This window comes from Chenopodium quinoa, unplaced genomic scaffold (assembly GCF_001683475.1).
Source record: "Chenopodium quinoa cultivar QQ74 unplaced genomic scaffold, ASM168347v1, whole genome shotgun sequence".
Classification (NCBI taxonomy): Eukaryota; Viridiplantae; Streptophyta; class Magnoliopsida; order Caryophyllales; family Amaranthaceae; genus Chenopodium; species Chenopodium quinoa.
Genome location: NW_018745003.1, coordinates 910018 through 924542, shown reverse-complemented (window position 1 = coordinate 924542; position 14525 = coordinate 910018). Strand labels below are relative to the sequence as shown.

The following is a 14525-nucleotide window of genomic DNA, read 5'->3' as shown; positions in this document are numbered from 1 at the left end:
TGTTCCTATTGAATTTCTAATGATTAATTAATAAGCACAAAAATATGTTTTAAAGGAAGTTTTAAGGAGTTTTTAGTCAAATTATATTGCTGGAAATTAGTTTGTGAATTAATATTTGATTATTGGTTGTTTTCTAGGAGGTGATTATTCCCTAGGAGACTTTTAAGTGATTAAAAGTGGCACAAAGGATTGTTTACACGAGGTACGTACATGTCTACTTCGTTGTAAGTAGTATCATGTTTAGGTACCAAAAGGAAAGAACTTAGTTTCATGTTTAGAGAACATTTGAATGGAAATTGTTTGGTTAAACATCGAATTAATTCATGTGCTTATATTTATGAGACAAGGTTTGGTGAATTAATTATATATGTTTGTATGGAATTATGGATGCAAGCATGTTGAATTATATTGGATTAATTGTTTGTATGGAATGTTGATATAAACATATTTTTATTGGATTGATTTGTTAACCACGTTTGGATTATTGAAGGATTGGAATTGAATGGTTTAAGTGGAATGAATTTATTAATTATTCCATGAGGTTATTATTATTTTATTTATTACTCAAGCATGACTTGTTAGTATGTTGAGTAAAGGTGGATTAAGCCGAAATAGCTAGGTGGGCTGACTATGTTCAATTTGGGTAATTTGGAATTTAAAGGAATTAAAAGTCAATTTGTGATGTGATCATCATTGTTCTAAATAAGATTAAAAGTGAATTATATATATGATTATTATGTATGGTTTACTTGAATGAGTCGGCTATTATTTAAATTTGTAATCAAAGGTAAAGTGAAACATGGATGAGCAATAAAATTCTGGAAAGCGTGCACTTCTGGAGTATTGACAATTATGGGTTGGGGTACATGGTGGTAGCCCGTGGCTTGTTTGATCAACATGTCCTCTTTTCTTTTGATATTTACATTTTTATTTTATAATGAAAGTTAGATGAGATCCTAATTTGTGAGAATGAAGTCACGCTCATTCTTGCATCGCGCTATATTTTTATTTTAAATGGTCATTTGGGACCAAAATAATTTGGTGGGTTGGACAACCTCGTCTATTGCTTACTCCAAATTAAATTAATTAAATTTAATATAAAGAGTCAAGTGGATTGGAATTGGTTAGTGAGTATGTTGAGTTGATTGTACTATTTTGGTGTGGAGTCTTGCTTAATGAATTTATATTGAATGTTTGTTTACTTTAATTAGTTGAGCATGCTAGGTTTGGTGCGTTGTAGCTTGTATGTACTCAACTTTGCTGATTGCGTACTTTTGTGTGTTTTGGTCAGGGGCTTCGCCTTTCAATGACCCTGTGATGATCCAATTGGGAAGCAGTATTGCACAGGTTAGCTTGATGATGTGAAGTTCGGGAATTTGGCAAACGCATTGTCAAGGGATTGGTGTGATTGAGAGTATTCGATTCTTGTGTTGAACTTATTTATTTTTTGTTATTCGTTCATGCTTTAGATTTTGAATAATGGTTTGGGTTTTAAATAAGGACCTTTATGGTTCCAGTTTGTAAGGTTTGACTTATTGGTTTTCTAAACTATATTATTTTAATATTTAAGTTGGATTTTTCCGCTGCAAAACTTTGATAAAGCCTGAACGTTTTAACACGTGGCGATAACATGCCAATGGTTCTCTTATATTTTATATAAAGTAAGTGGTTTGGAAAAGGGAGAATTATTGGGGTGTTACAACCTAATTCCTCTCCTAAATGTGCACACCCTCCAAGCTAGTATTTTTATATTGAAAGGTTATTCTTGAGGAATGACTAGGTCATACAAAGTCCATAGTCTTCAATGAATCCGCATAGTGGGATTAATATAATAATCATGTTTGTAAAGTTTAAATAAATAATTCAATAATTCTCATGAAATTTCTCTTTTGAATAAAATCAAACTTTATAATAGAATAACTCAAAAACTCCTTTTGTATTTAATTCAACAAGCTTTTAAAAATCAAACCTTTTTAAAAACTCTTTGAATCAATCCAACATACTTTTAAAAATCAAATTCCTTTAAACATAATAAATAATTTCAAACCATTCAAAACAAGATAGAAATCCATTCTCAAACATTTTTATTAAAACATGAATTCTCAAGGTTAATTTATAAATCATAATTCAAAACAATTTAATTAAAATCACACAAACATGCTTATTAATTCAACAATTTCGAAGGTATCTAGCCAAACGTACCTTGATTTTGAATCTCAATCAACACTTCGCACTTTCAAAGTTCAATCATGAATACACCTTGCAATTAACATAACCATAAAGTTATCACAACATCTTTAGACATAAACCCAAATCTAATGTGCATGGACTATTAAACTCTTTAAAAAATAATACTTTAATATAAAATTATAGCTTTGAAATAAGTATTTATATTTTAGAAAACTAACTAGGAAGAAAATAAAGGAATAGGATTAAAGAGAATTGAATTTGCGTTAGAAATAATAGGCAGAACTTTCAGAGGCTATAAATCCTTCAATGTAAATCTGAATTAGGTGATTCTTGAGCCTAACCTCAAGGAATTTTCGAGAGGAACAATTTTCCGTAAAATAACCAAACCTGACCAGAAGTTTCCAAAAACTGGCTTCAAAGGTATACGGGATAATATTTGTATGAAAAAAGGAGAAGAAAAGTAGAAAAAGGTTGAGGGAAAAGAAGAGTAAGAGAGAAGAAGAGAATTGAGTTTTTGGTGTGAAGAATATGAGAGGTATTAGGGGATATTTATAGGCTCATGAATGAAAGAATTAAGGTAAGATTTTGTAGGAAGAATTATGGTAAATTTAGTTTAAGGAATTACTTGGAAAAGAGAGTTAAAGAATTTAGAAAAGTCTAGTTTATGGTGATTAAGAAATGAAGAAATAAGGTAAGTGTTTAGTCATGAAATATAAAATGGTAAATGGCTTTGCTTGGGGAATAATCAGAAATGATTTAAGGCAAATAAATTGTATAATCAAATCATTGTGAGATGGAGAATAGGAATTAAGGAAATAAGGAAGATAATTATAATACAAAACTAACAAAATAATTAACCCAAAATTAACATAGGGTGGCCGAAAATATTGAGCATATCCATGCTCATATTTTCGGACCTCCACTACTAGTTTTAGGAAAATATTTGCTAGATTTTAAGGATTAAAAATGGTTGTGTAAGTAATATATTTTATAGAAAATGATTAATTAGAAAATATTAACTTAAAACTAACTTAATTAACTAATAAAAATCAGATTTTTTACACTTAGAAAATCCGAAAATCTAATTAATTAATTTAGGAATTTTGGCCCTTTAATTTATAAATAAGAAATATATTTTTTTTTAATTAAAATATCCGAAAAATGTATATATAATTCGGTTTTTATTAAAATAAATGGATAATAAATCTTATCCAAAATCCAAAATAATCATTGAGTTTTGAAAATGTTGTTGGCGCTAAAATTTAAATATCATTTTTGCTCCAAAATTCAAATAGTAAAATAAATTACTAAAATACCCTTTTTAGAAAATACTAATTAATTAATTAGAAAATACGTTTCAAAAATACGGGGTATTACAAAACCCCTCTCCCTCCCCCACGAAACCCCCTAAAACCATCAACCCACCTTCGAAAAACCCTAACCGGCCCTCCCCCGCCATTGGTTAGGGTTCCGATTGGGGTTTTTTGAGGGTTGGGATTGTTTATAGAGGGTTTAGGGTTTCGTGGGGGTAGTGAGGGGGCTGGTGGTTCGTGGTTGGGCGCCGGCGTCGGGGGGTCTGGGCGCGACCGATGTCGGGGGAAGGGGGATCGAGGCTGGGCTTGGGTTGTGGCTGGCGGTTGACTGGCTGTGGTGGCTGGCGGTTGTCTGGCTGTTGTGGCTGGGGGAAATTGTAGTTAATTGCTTTTTTTTTTTTTTTTAAAAAAAAAAATTAAATTAAATTGTTAAAAAAATAAAGAAAAATATGATTTTCAAGGATATATTAGTCATTCGCCTTTAGTTAACTATGGTTAGGCTTATAATTGTAGATTAATCTCATTAATGTCACCACTGAATTAATAACACAAATTGTTGATTACCAGAGATAATTTGATTTTTTGATGTTTACCATTAAGAAAAATAAAAAGCTTCAGAGTACCATTGAGAACTTCTCTTTTTTGTTTTTTGAAACCGCTAAAACTAAATATTTGGTTAAAATGTTGCTCTAAATGGAGAATGAATTGAAAAAACCCGCTATTTTTAGCCCAAGATAGCAGGTGTGGGTATAAGTTTTTAACCTGAACTTGGGCCTTATTTAGTACAAAGATTTGTCTAGAAATGGGCCAACTTTTTTGCCACGCTCGACTCTGCCATTATCAGGTTCAGATAGGTATCATATATTCATATAATTACAATCTACTACATTAGCTGATTGATTCCAAATAAGTCATTATATGTATCAATGATCCTCACTTTTAAATAAGTTCTCTCCTCAAGTGAATATTTCACACCGAACAAAAAAAAAAAAAATGGAATGAATGAATACTACATATTTAAAATTGAAAGACCGTGAATACTTAATTAAAGCAGTCAAGAAGGAGGGGAGGGGCAGTAGAAGCACAATTTGAATTTAATTAGGCTTTGTTCTATTCAACTTAGTTTATATGCATTTTAATTAATCTAAACTTATTTTTATTATAGCATATAGTTAGTGTAACCTATCTTTTTGTCTCAAAAAAGTTTACACACAATTTGAATTTTATTTTTTTAATTTTATTTTTTGCACTATATATGTTTTAGTATGACTATATAAGTATATATAGATCTAGTCTTTTACTCTCTTTCTATCTAAAGTTCTTTTTATTCGATAACCATCCAAACTAAAGAACTATTAAAGACGAGAAGAGTAATTAACCATTGCTTTAACTTTGTCTCTTCGATCATTAGCAATGAATCAGGCAACTCCTTTTTAGATTAATACTAAAATCAAAAATTTAAACCCAGTAAAATAAATAAATAAATAAATAAATTCTGACAATCTCAATCAAGTTGCAGTCCTAAAATAAAGGGATTTCAATAATTAAAAAAACCCAGTAAGAAAGACAGCACATAATAGGTATTGTAGTAGAACTTCCTAAAAGTAACGCTTATTTTTTTTATCAGTTTCGCAAGATAAACGAGCATGCATCCCGCACAGAATCTTACGTCCTCATTCAATAATTTTTAATTAATTGTAATAATTCTTATTATAATTTATAATTATTTCTATTTTAATTATTTTTCTCAAACAATAATTAATAATTTTTGTTAAAAAAAATTGAAAAAATCAATCGCAATCAGATCCAGCGGTACAACTACTTTACACACTCAGAATATAAAAAGGGTAGCTGGGCAAATCAGTTCAGGATTTCTGAAAGCTACATTTTCTCTCTCTTAAACCTTCATTTTTTTTTCTTCATATTATTCATTTATAAACTGAAAAAAATTAATAATTACAAGAAGAAGAAAGTAAAGATCGATATTAGATCATTTGAAGATATGGGTAGCGGCTATTTTGGGATTCCTAAAATGGGAAACTCTAATGATAAATCATCGTCATCATCTAGGAAGAGTAAAAAGAGTGGCTCTGAGAAGCCTAAACAACCTCAAAGAGGTCTCGGGGTTGCGCAGTTGGAACAAATCCGACTGCGCAGCCAGATGGGTTGTAGCGGGTTTAACTCTTCCCCTGCCCCGGCCACCTTTCATCAGGTAGCCGGTTTTTTATATTCTCGTAATAGTTATTTTCAACTCTCTTGTACATAAAAGAAAAATTAGGTTTTCCCCTATAGAGCGAAGGGTTACCTAATTCTGTATTTTTTTTTTGTTATTTTGAATTAATTGTCGTTTTTTTAACATTTTAGTTTGTTTTGTGTGATTTTATTTGCAGGAAGATGTGAGATTGCAAGGACTACAAAGTTACGGAGTACAACAATCTTCGACATCATATAATAATCCATACTATTCACAATCTACTTCACCTTCAACTTCATCAACTTCTTATGCTCATCATCCTAACTTCATGGTATAATTTTTAGTCAATCTTTGCATCATATTGTAGTCAAATATTTTGTTTTCTTCTTACAATGTTTTTGTTTTTCTTTGACTTTTGGTGTTGAATAATAAGCTTGGTTGCAAATCTAAATTTGTCCTTCTAATTAAACAGTAATTAAGTACTATGGGGGTAGTTTTGTAACTCACAAAATGTTAGGGTTTTTCTTGGGAGATTCCAAATTCAATAATTTTTATCACTTCGTAATTTGTGACTTGTGCTACAAACCTGACAAACATTTTGGTACAAAGAGAGTATTGTCGTGTAATAGTTTTCCTAATAGGCGAGCTTACTCTATTTTTATCTTTATTTTAGCTTTTTCTTTGGTCTTTTTGGGTGACTATATTCGAAAGAATATACATTCACTAAATCTCTAACAAATTTTCATGCATGTATTGAATTTGCAGATGGTATTTGGAGATCATGAAAGGTCCAATTTAAGATACCAAGATTCTCAGCCTAGTAGTGCACAAAGGTATGTATATACATTTGATCAAGTAGTAAAGGTAAAAAAAAAAAAAAAATAGAACAAGCTTGATGCACTCAACTATATTACTATATAATTAATAATTAATTACATGATTGTTATCTCTAATTGTGAAGCATCAAGAGCCTAATCTTTCGGTACATCGATTTTGAACAAGTTAATTGTATAAACTAGTACTATGTATGTAGCTAGTTCTTCCAATGCAATGTACATAGCTATTTTTTTTTTTTTTAATTCTCCATTATTTAAGTTAGACTATAGTTTTCTAGCAAGATTAATTAAAGAAATATATATATTCCCATGGAAACCATTTATAATTATACTAATTGTAAACCCTAAATGAAGGATATTATATTACTTATTAAAAGTTGTTTATTTCTTATAAAGATGACTTTTTTTTAGCATCTTAATATAGTTTTCATTTAAACATGCTAATGTACTAATGTAATGTTTATCTTTGATCAGATGGAACCCTAATGGTATACTAGAGAGCTCGACGTATACACAAGCAGGCGCGATTCCTAGGCATCGAATTAGCTATTATGAGGTACATTCATGACATCAATCAGTTCTAGCTACTCCGTAGTACATATCCATAATTTTTGTTTTATGTTATATGTTCATTACTTTTAGTTATGAATTACGAGTACTAAATTAGTTAAATTTTTTTTGAACTTGTAGGACTCGAGGCATCAAAGAATTGATTTCTTGAGAAACAGCCAGAATTCAGAATCAAGTGACCAGGAAGAAGTAGATTTGGAGCTCAGGCTATCACTCTAATCAATAAAATGATTTCCCGGAGGCTCCGAGAACTCGGGTTTAATCTATAACGGCCAGAATGAAGTTGAATCAAGAAGATGCAGTATATATCATGTTCATCAACGGGGAGAACACGTACAAGTATTATACAAATCTCGATCGATATTTGGAAGATAATTAACCTATCAAGATCGCTTATTAGAGTCGATGTAATTATATTCTTCTGATGTGCTTGTATATGCTTTGATGCATTACTAATTAACATCGAGAGGCAAATCGAGTAGCAGATTAAGTTAATGGAAAATATAATGTGATTTTAGATGGTATACAAGACTATTGTGTATTTGCCTTTATGCATATAATTAAGTGGAGAGCTAAATTATATAGTACGTCTGTATTTTTTAGCCACAAATTTCAGCTATTTGCAACCCTTGTTGATCATGGAAAAGAATTTTCGGACAGAAATGATTACAAGTAGGTTTTTTTTTTTTTCTTTTTGTTGTGAAAGATGTTAGAGTATGGATGAATATTCTCATTTTAATCTGTACATAAGTGCATTAATAACATCTTTTTTAAGTACACTTTTTAAAATATTAGACTATTTTAGCTATGATTATATACGAATTATTCCTCTAACAAGCTGGTAGAGTAACGTAGCTTGAAATTTGAGCATTTCTTCCAACTACTTATTTTCGTCAGAGAATTGAATAGAGTGACAAAGAGGATCGAAGAAATTAAATCTGGAAGGAAACTATTCCCATATTTTGAATACCACCCCTTTTAAATTAACCAACTAGCTAGCACCTTCGAACTACATACATACACTGTCCTTTTGTTTGATAAAAGCCTTTTTTTCTAAGTAAAATAGAGGATATTAAAAAGTTACTCGTATAATTCACCATTATATCATAATACAAGGGGTTAATGAAATTTTCGATTGAACTCAAATCTCACAAAATGAAATTATTGTGAGAATATTTTTTCAACCCTAACCTAATATTTTATTATAAAGTATCTTAATTTTAATTTTAACAAACTATGTGGTCAAAGTTTGACCCTCAATAAGCATGACTCATGAGTGCCTCACATAGTGAAACAAATGCTCAATATCGTAATATTTTAATAATAGGTTTTATTAAAAATAGGTACCTACAAAACTTAACTAGACAATGCAGTACGAAGTATTCAAATTCAAATAAAAAATGTACTTTTAATATTTTACGCTTCCACCTTCTGATTATAATTGTCACATTACTAATTGAAATTCTAAAGTACTATCGAAAAACTATAAAAGAGGAGGTAGTAATGTTTACTTTTGCTTCATGATCCGAATTCTTCTTGCGTTCAGAGCCCTATATATATATATTTTTGTACAGTAGTAGTATACTAGTATTATACAAGTACTAAAATCATAACATTATTATTAAAAAAAAAGCATATTAATGAGAGTAGCAGAAGTTTCGAGGAAAAGACCTACGTACTAAGACACAGATCCTCATGTTCTTGAAAAAGTATAGAGAATATTAAAGTTTATAATAAAATTTTATCATATAGTCAACATGCATAATTTTATTTTACATCTACACATGCTCTTGCATGGGAGCTGTGATTAAGTAATTGCAATAGTGTTTTGTTAAATATATTAATTTTAATTTTTTGAAACAAGTTGTTTAATTATATTATTATGACATGTAATATACTGCCAGATGATCCAGTGTGGAAAGAAATCAATCATATAATTAGCAAAAGATTATATCATCTGTCAAGATTCAACTTCAGATATGCTAAGCATATCTTCTTACTAATACAATTAATCATATAGTATATCAATGCAATTGTATGTACGTGCTTAGTAAACGTAAAGTCGAGGACGATGATGATGATTATTATTATTATTATTATTTCGATGAAATATTTATTGTTACCGAGACGATTTTGATTTAATTGATACAAGAACATTGATACTTGATATTTACCTTAACAATGGTGAATTAGTGAATAATGTGTATCTATGATTGATTACACTTAAAGAATGATAATTTGGAAAGTCAATAGTATAGTTAACTTTGATTTCATAATTCTTAAAGTTATTGGATCAGTTAATCACCTTTTTCTTCAATCTTTTAATTAGTGAACTCCTTAAAAGAAGAAAAAAGAGGAAATTTGATACCAACAATGTCAACTTAGCTAAACAAACATTATTATCAAAACTTTTTTTTTGACGAGATACATTTAAAATTAATTACATAAAAGTTATTTCTAGTCAAAGAAAAGTAGAAAATTTTCTTTTAAAAGAAAGAATGAAATAATTAATTTACACCTATACTATCTAATTATTGTTGCAACGTCAAGATGAGGTAAATTAGTAATATGACATAGTAATGTCCATTACATCACTAGTAGAAAAATTGTCTTTTACCACCCCCATATTTACTACGGTTAACATAAAAATCGTAGCAATATTTTAGTAATTTTGAAATTACCTCAAGGAAATAAAAAAAAAAAAACGCTATGGTTAACATAAAAACCGTAGCGTTAAATTAAAACGCTACGATTTTAATAACTGTAGCATTTTAAAACTACCCCGACCAAAACAAAAAAGAACAAATAAAACCCTTGTTGTTTTATTTTCGAACCAAGCAGCGACTCAATTATTCATAGTCTTCTTTGCCATCCTCTTCAATACTACCCAACCCACACCGCTCACGTCGCCGCCGGTTAGGGTTGCCGGCTAATCCTCTCACTTCGCTTTTCCGTTCGACCTTCTGCGTGCCGCCATCTCCTCTCAGCCTTTCCTTCAACCTAAGCGCGCAACAACTCCTCCCCTTTCAGCTCGCTAGGTCTGAAAACCTATGGTCGCCCTTTCAGTTAGTTAATCTTGCAATTCTAGTTGTGAATTGTTGATCTATTCTTGGGTATGTGATGGTTTTGATGAAAATAGTTGCTGCAAATAGGCATTTGTTTGAGTCAATTAACATTCTAGCTTCAATTGTGTTAAGATTTTTCTGATGTTACATGTTGAATTGAGTGATATCACTTATATGTCGCTGCAACCATTGTTTGCTGAATTTCCACATTGATTTGGGATGCCTGTAACTACTTATTTATTAAAGTTAAATAATATTAGGTTAAATGGGGCACCTTTGTCCTCTTAAGAGGGTATCAACTTATAGCCTTAAAGATACGTCCCAAATTCTTTAAATCCCTCATACGGTCATACCCAATTGTTTGTCTCAACAATGAGGTGTAAATGTGGATTATAACCTAATCTCTTTGGTCCCCCTAATTCTAATACTCATCAAATAATGGTGGGGCCCTTTTTTTTTTTTTTTTTTTTTCTTCACTAAATTAGGTGTATGTAGTGAGTTAGTGACATATGCATGTTAGTTTAGGTTAGACATTGATTAATATTTTTATGGCTTTATTAATTAGTATACACTAAGGACATAGTATTTAATAACAAGTATGCTATTGTCATCACAATATATGTTAGTTACAAGATTTTCAAACTATGTTTACAAATCGAATGTCCGACTTATAGCACGTTATGATGATTTTTGTGGAGCATGGTTGCTTACTATGTCCATTCAATCATCATTTTAAAGTACAACTTGAAGATTTTACTATGTTTATAAATTCTTCATCATGTGGCCTTTCATTTAAAGCACATACACTTACTAATATTTTTAATTTCACGTACTCCTTGTAACTCAATGATCCATTCTATAGATATAAGGCGATCGCGAAACCATTTAGCCCTCTTTGGAAAAAAAAAAGTGATTAACAAATATATATTGTGATGACGGTTAAAAATCAATTTGTTACAATGACTACAAGTTTTTTTATTATAGCCATTGCAAAACTATCCCTAATTGTATTGATTAAAAGAACATAAATTTAAAATTGAGCAAAACTATCTAATTAAAAATATTATTTGTGAAAAGATAACTTTATTAAACTATTTTGTTGAGCATACCACTTTAGTTTAGATAAAGTTTTTCTTAAAAAAAGTAAAGACGTGTGTTTCGGGGTTTTCTGATGTCCTGCGGGAGAGTTACAATTCCGAGACTGGAACCGGACGCCTGTACCTGCAAAATAACGGAGACTCCTGAGAGCTCCGCCTCCAACGGTCAAGTTAGTACCTGATTAAGGAGTAATTAATACAGAAATTAAAGTAAAAAGGTCTCTCTAGGTGAGAGTATTTAATGTAGGTAATCTGCTTTGCTAGCGAGATCAGCCGGTTATTAGTGTGTTCTGTCAATTATTCGGTCCCTCGATTAATGAGGATTAATCGAGTATTTATAGCCTTGGGAAGCGTGCAACTCTCTAGGTTTAAGGTAAACCTAGGGCCGAACGGGCTTCTAGACTGAAATGGGCCTTGATGGCCGGTTGTCCCATTTGGCATGGGTGGACACGTGGCGTGTCTTAAGTGGTCCGTGGAGGACGCGTGGCGGAACCTGGTTGGTCCACTTGTCAAACGGCGCTTGGTGGATAAAAATCCCCTAATCATTTGCCCCTCACAGGTGGCACGCGACTGGTCACGTGTCGCCTGTGACAGGTGTCGCACGGTGACAGGCGACGGCCCGTTACAGGTGTCACCTTGCAGACGGCCGGGAGACTCTCCCGCCCAAATTTGAATTCGGAGGCGACCCTTCGCCTTCTCATTTTGCCTATAAAAGGAAGTGCTGACTTCGGTCATTTTCACATTTGAGAATTTTTGCGAGAACATTCGGACCCCTGAACTTGCTCTGACATTTTCGGACTTTTTCTGCCTACCGCCTGTTCTGACAAGCCGACTGACCCGAACCTTCAGGACTTCATCAACTGTCATCCGTTCAGGTAACTCAGTTCTCTTACTCTTAATTTTCTTTTTATTTTTTGAAATGGCACCATGGAAGCACACGACACGCCCTAAGTTAGTGATCAGCCGGTCACCGGGGACGGCTGAATCTAGGACTAGGAGTGCCGCCTGCCCTTTTCTGGACCCATCTTTGCCCTTTATACAAAGTCCGACTGAATCTGTGTCTATGCAGAACGTGATGGCCAGAACAAAAAAGACTGTTAGAATATCAAACTCAGACGGCTCCTCCCAAAGGGTACTCCTTAGCGAAACATCTGACCAGGCGCCAGATGTGGAACGAGGCGACTGTCAAGCTGACAGTTCTGAGAGAGGGACCAAGGTGTTCCCTTCTCATCTAACCGTGGACATGTCTAATTTACCTTCTGCTCCTTCTAAGGGAGAGGAGGCGGGCCCCTCTAGGAGAGGGGAGGAGTCGTCCTCTTCGGACTCGTCGGGGGACGAGTCCGATTCCAGCTCTTCTGACCATAGTTCTTCTGACCATAGTTCTTCTGACTCAGAAGAAAAACATAACCGCCTACAAGAGGCGAGAAGTTCCCATGCAGTGGAGAAGGGGGATAATTGGGCAGAGCCGTCCGCCTCTTACAGAGAGGAAAACACCCCCTACTACTGCAGGGTGCCCCGGGGCCGGATCGCAACCATGCGAGACAACGTGGCGAGCTTTATTGCTAACCACAAAATGAGCCCGGAGTATTTACTGTTTGTGCCGGATCCAGAAGATACTGTCGTCTGGCCGGCTGGTACCAGCTATGGTGACGGCTGTTTTGGCTGCTATGTGGCGGCCATCAAAGCTGGTCTGCGCTTCCCATTACATCCGGCTGTTCAGCGGATTTTAGATGGGTATGATCTGGGGTTATGGCAGTTAGCCCCCAACTCTTGGGTAAACGTACTCGGCTATGTGGCCGGGTGCGAACTGAACGGGGTGGAGCCAAGTTTTGAGGCTTTCGCCCACATGAACTATCTCAGCCGGACCCCTAAGTCGGGAGGTACCGGCTGGTATCAACTAACAAGCCACAGGGGTTACCTCATGACGAGAGGTAAGGCAAACAAATGGAAGGATTGGCGGAACACCTTCCTTATTATCGAGAGTTCAGACACGGAGCTGAACAAACGATTTAACAAGTGGAACAGGGATCCGCCTCTTCTTGCAGGCGGCCGCAGCATGCCGCCTGTTCCCCCAAAGGCTAAAAGAGAGATCCTAGACAAAGGACTCTTCAAAGTAGAGACTAGGGTGAACTCTACTTCAGGGGTACGAGAGCAAGTACCCCTACACTGCGTCCCGAGCTTCAAGTGGCTCTATGATGAGTACTTCTTGGCCGCCTGTGGCCTCGGCAGTCGGTGCTCTAGAGGTAGCCGGCCTGACGAATACTCTGTTTTTTCACGCCTTGTTTACTTGGGATTTTTACTAACTTTGCTGTTTATTTCTTTCAGCCGACGCCATGAGTAAAATAACAGCATCTAAGACTGCGGCGGCCATGCTGCGGGTCTCGCTAATGAAGCAGTCGTATGCCGACTCCCCCAGCAAGGAGGCACCCTTGGTAAGCTTTGAAAACTCTTCTCCTTTTAGTTGTATTATGCATATACTAACTCTTTTTGTTTTCAGTCTGGCACTCCAAGGGCTTCTTCCTCGCAACAGCCGGACCCCAAGGCCCGGAGGACGACTGTTGCAAGCTCTCCTGGGTCTTCCAGGAAAACAGTGGCGGCTGAGAAGCAGCCGGCCACTTCTTCAAAAACCCAAGCGGGGCCGCCTAGATGTATGGACCCTTGCTTGTAAAAACTCACTCTTGCTTCCTTCTTGATTAGGTCTAACTTGTTTTTCCTTCTGCTTAATGCAGCCGGCCCCCAGGGACTTGACTTGGTTGAGGTAGCCAAGTCAATGGTTAAAGTAGTTCCTCCCTCTGACAGGGAGGCGGTCAAGGGTGCCGGCACCCTTGACCTCGATGGAATTTCGGGGATCCTAGCTGAGGTATACCCTTTTGAAGTTCCAGGACGCCTGTTAACCCTTTTGATTGGAAACTGACGCCTGTTTTTCTTTGTACTTAGGCCCTGCTCCGAGTCAACAGCCTTCGCAAGCCGATTGATCGGAAAAACAAAGAGGTAAAGGCCGCAAAGGCTATGGCCGCCTCCAGCTGTGATAAAGCAATGTTTCAAATTGCCCAAAATGAAGTACTGACCATTGATCTTCTTTATTATCAGGCGCAGGCGACCGCCGCTGTTCGGGCTCAGCTAGAGGCGGCCCAAAAGAAGGTTGACGAGCTGGAGGGGACCGTCACCAAACTTAAAGCCGAGCTGAAGCCCCTTCGTCAGAAAATGCACTCTTACGAAGCCATGGAGAAATCTTTGGCTAACGTAAAAGAACGCCTGGT

At 34.8% G+C, this 14525-nt stretch overlaps 1 protein-coding gene across 1 annotated transcript; it reads left to right on the top strand.

The window, feature by feature from the left end:
• Positions 1–5376: 5376 nt before the first annotated feature.
• LOC110707629 (protein SPEAR3-like) lies at positions 5377–8042 on the top strand. The gene is made up of 5 exons (XM_021885655.1): positions 5377–5715; positions 5894–6028; positions 6463–6530; positions 7008–7089; positions 7224–8042. The coding sequence occupies exons 1-5, from the start codon at positions 5506–5508 to the stop codon at positions 7320–7322; spliced, it is 594 nt and encodes a 197-aa protein (XP_021741347.1). The 5' UTR covers positions 5377–5505; the 3' UTR covers positions 7323–8042.
• Positions 8043–14525: the final 6483 nt, after the last annotated feature.

Bases quoted from the DNA above. Each gene is read 5' to 3' on its own strand.
- LOC110707629 (XM_021885655.1), top strand. From the start codon at position 5,506: ATGGGTAGCGGCTATTTTGGGATTCCTAAAATGGGAAACTCTAATGAT. The intron at 6,029-6,462 runs GTATAATTTTTA...TTGAATTTGCAG, and splicing joins CTCATCATCCTAACTTCATG to ATGGTATTTGGAGATCATGA. The intron at 6,531-7,007 runs GTATGTATATAC...ATCTTTGATCAG, and splicing joins CAGCCTAGTAGTGCACAAAG to ATGGAACCCTAATGGTATAC.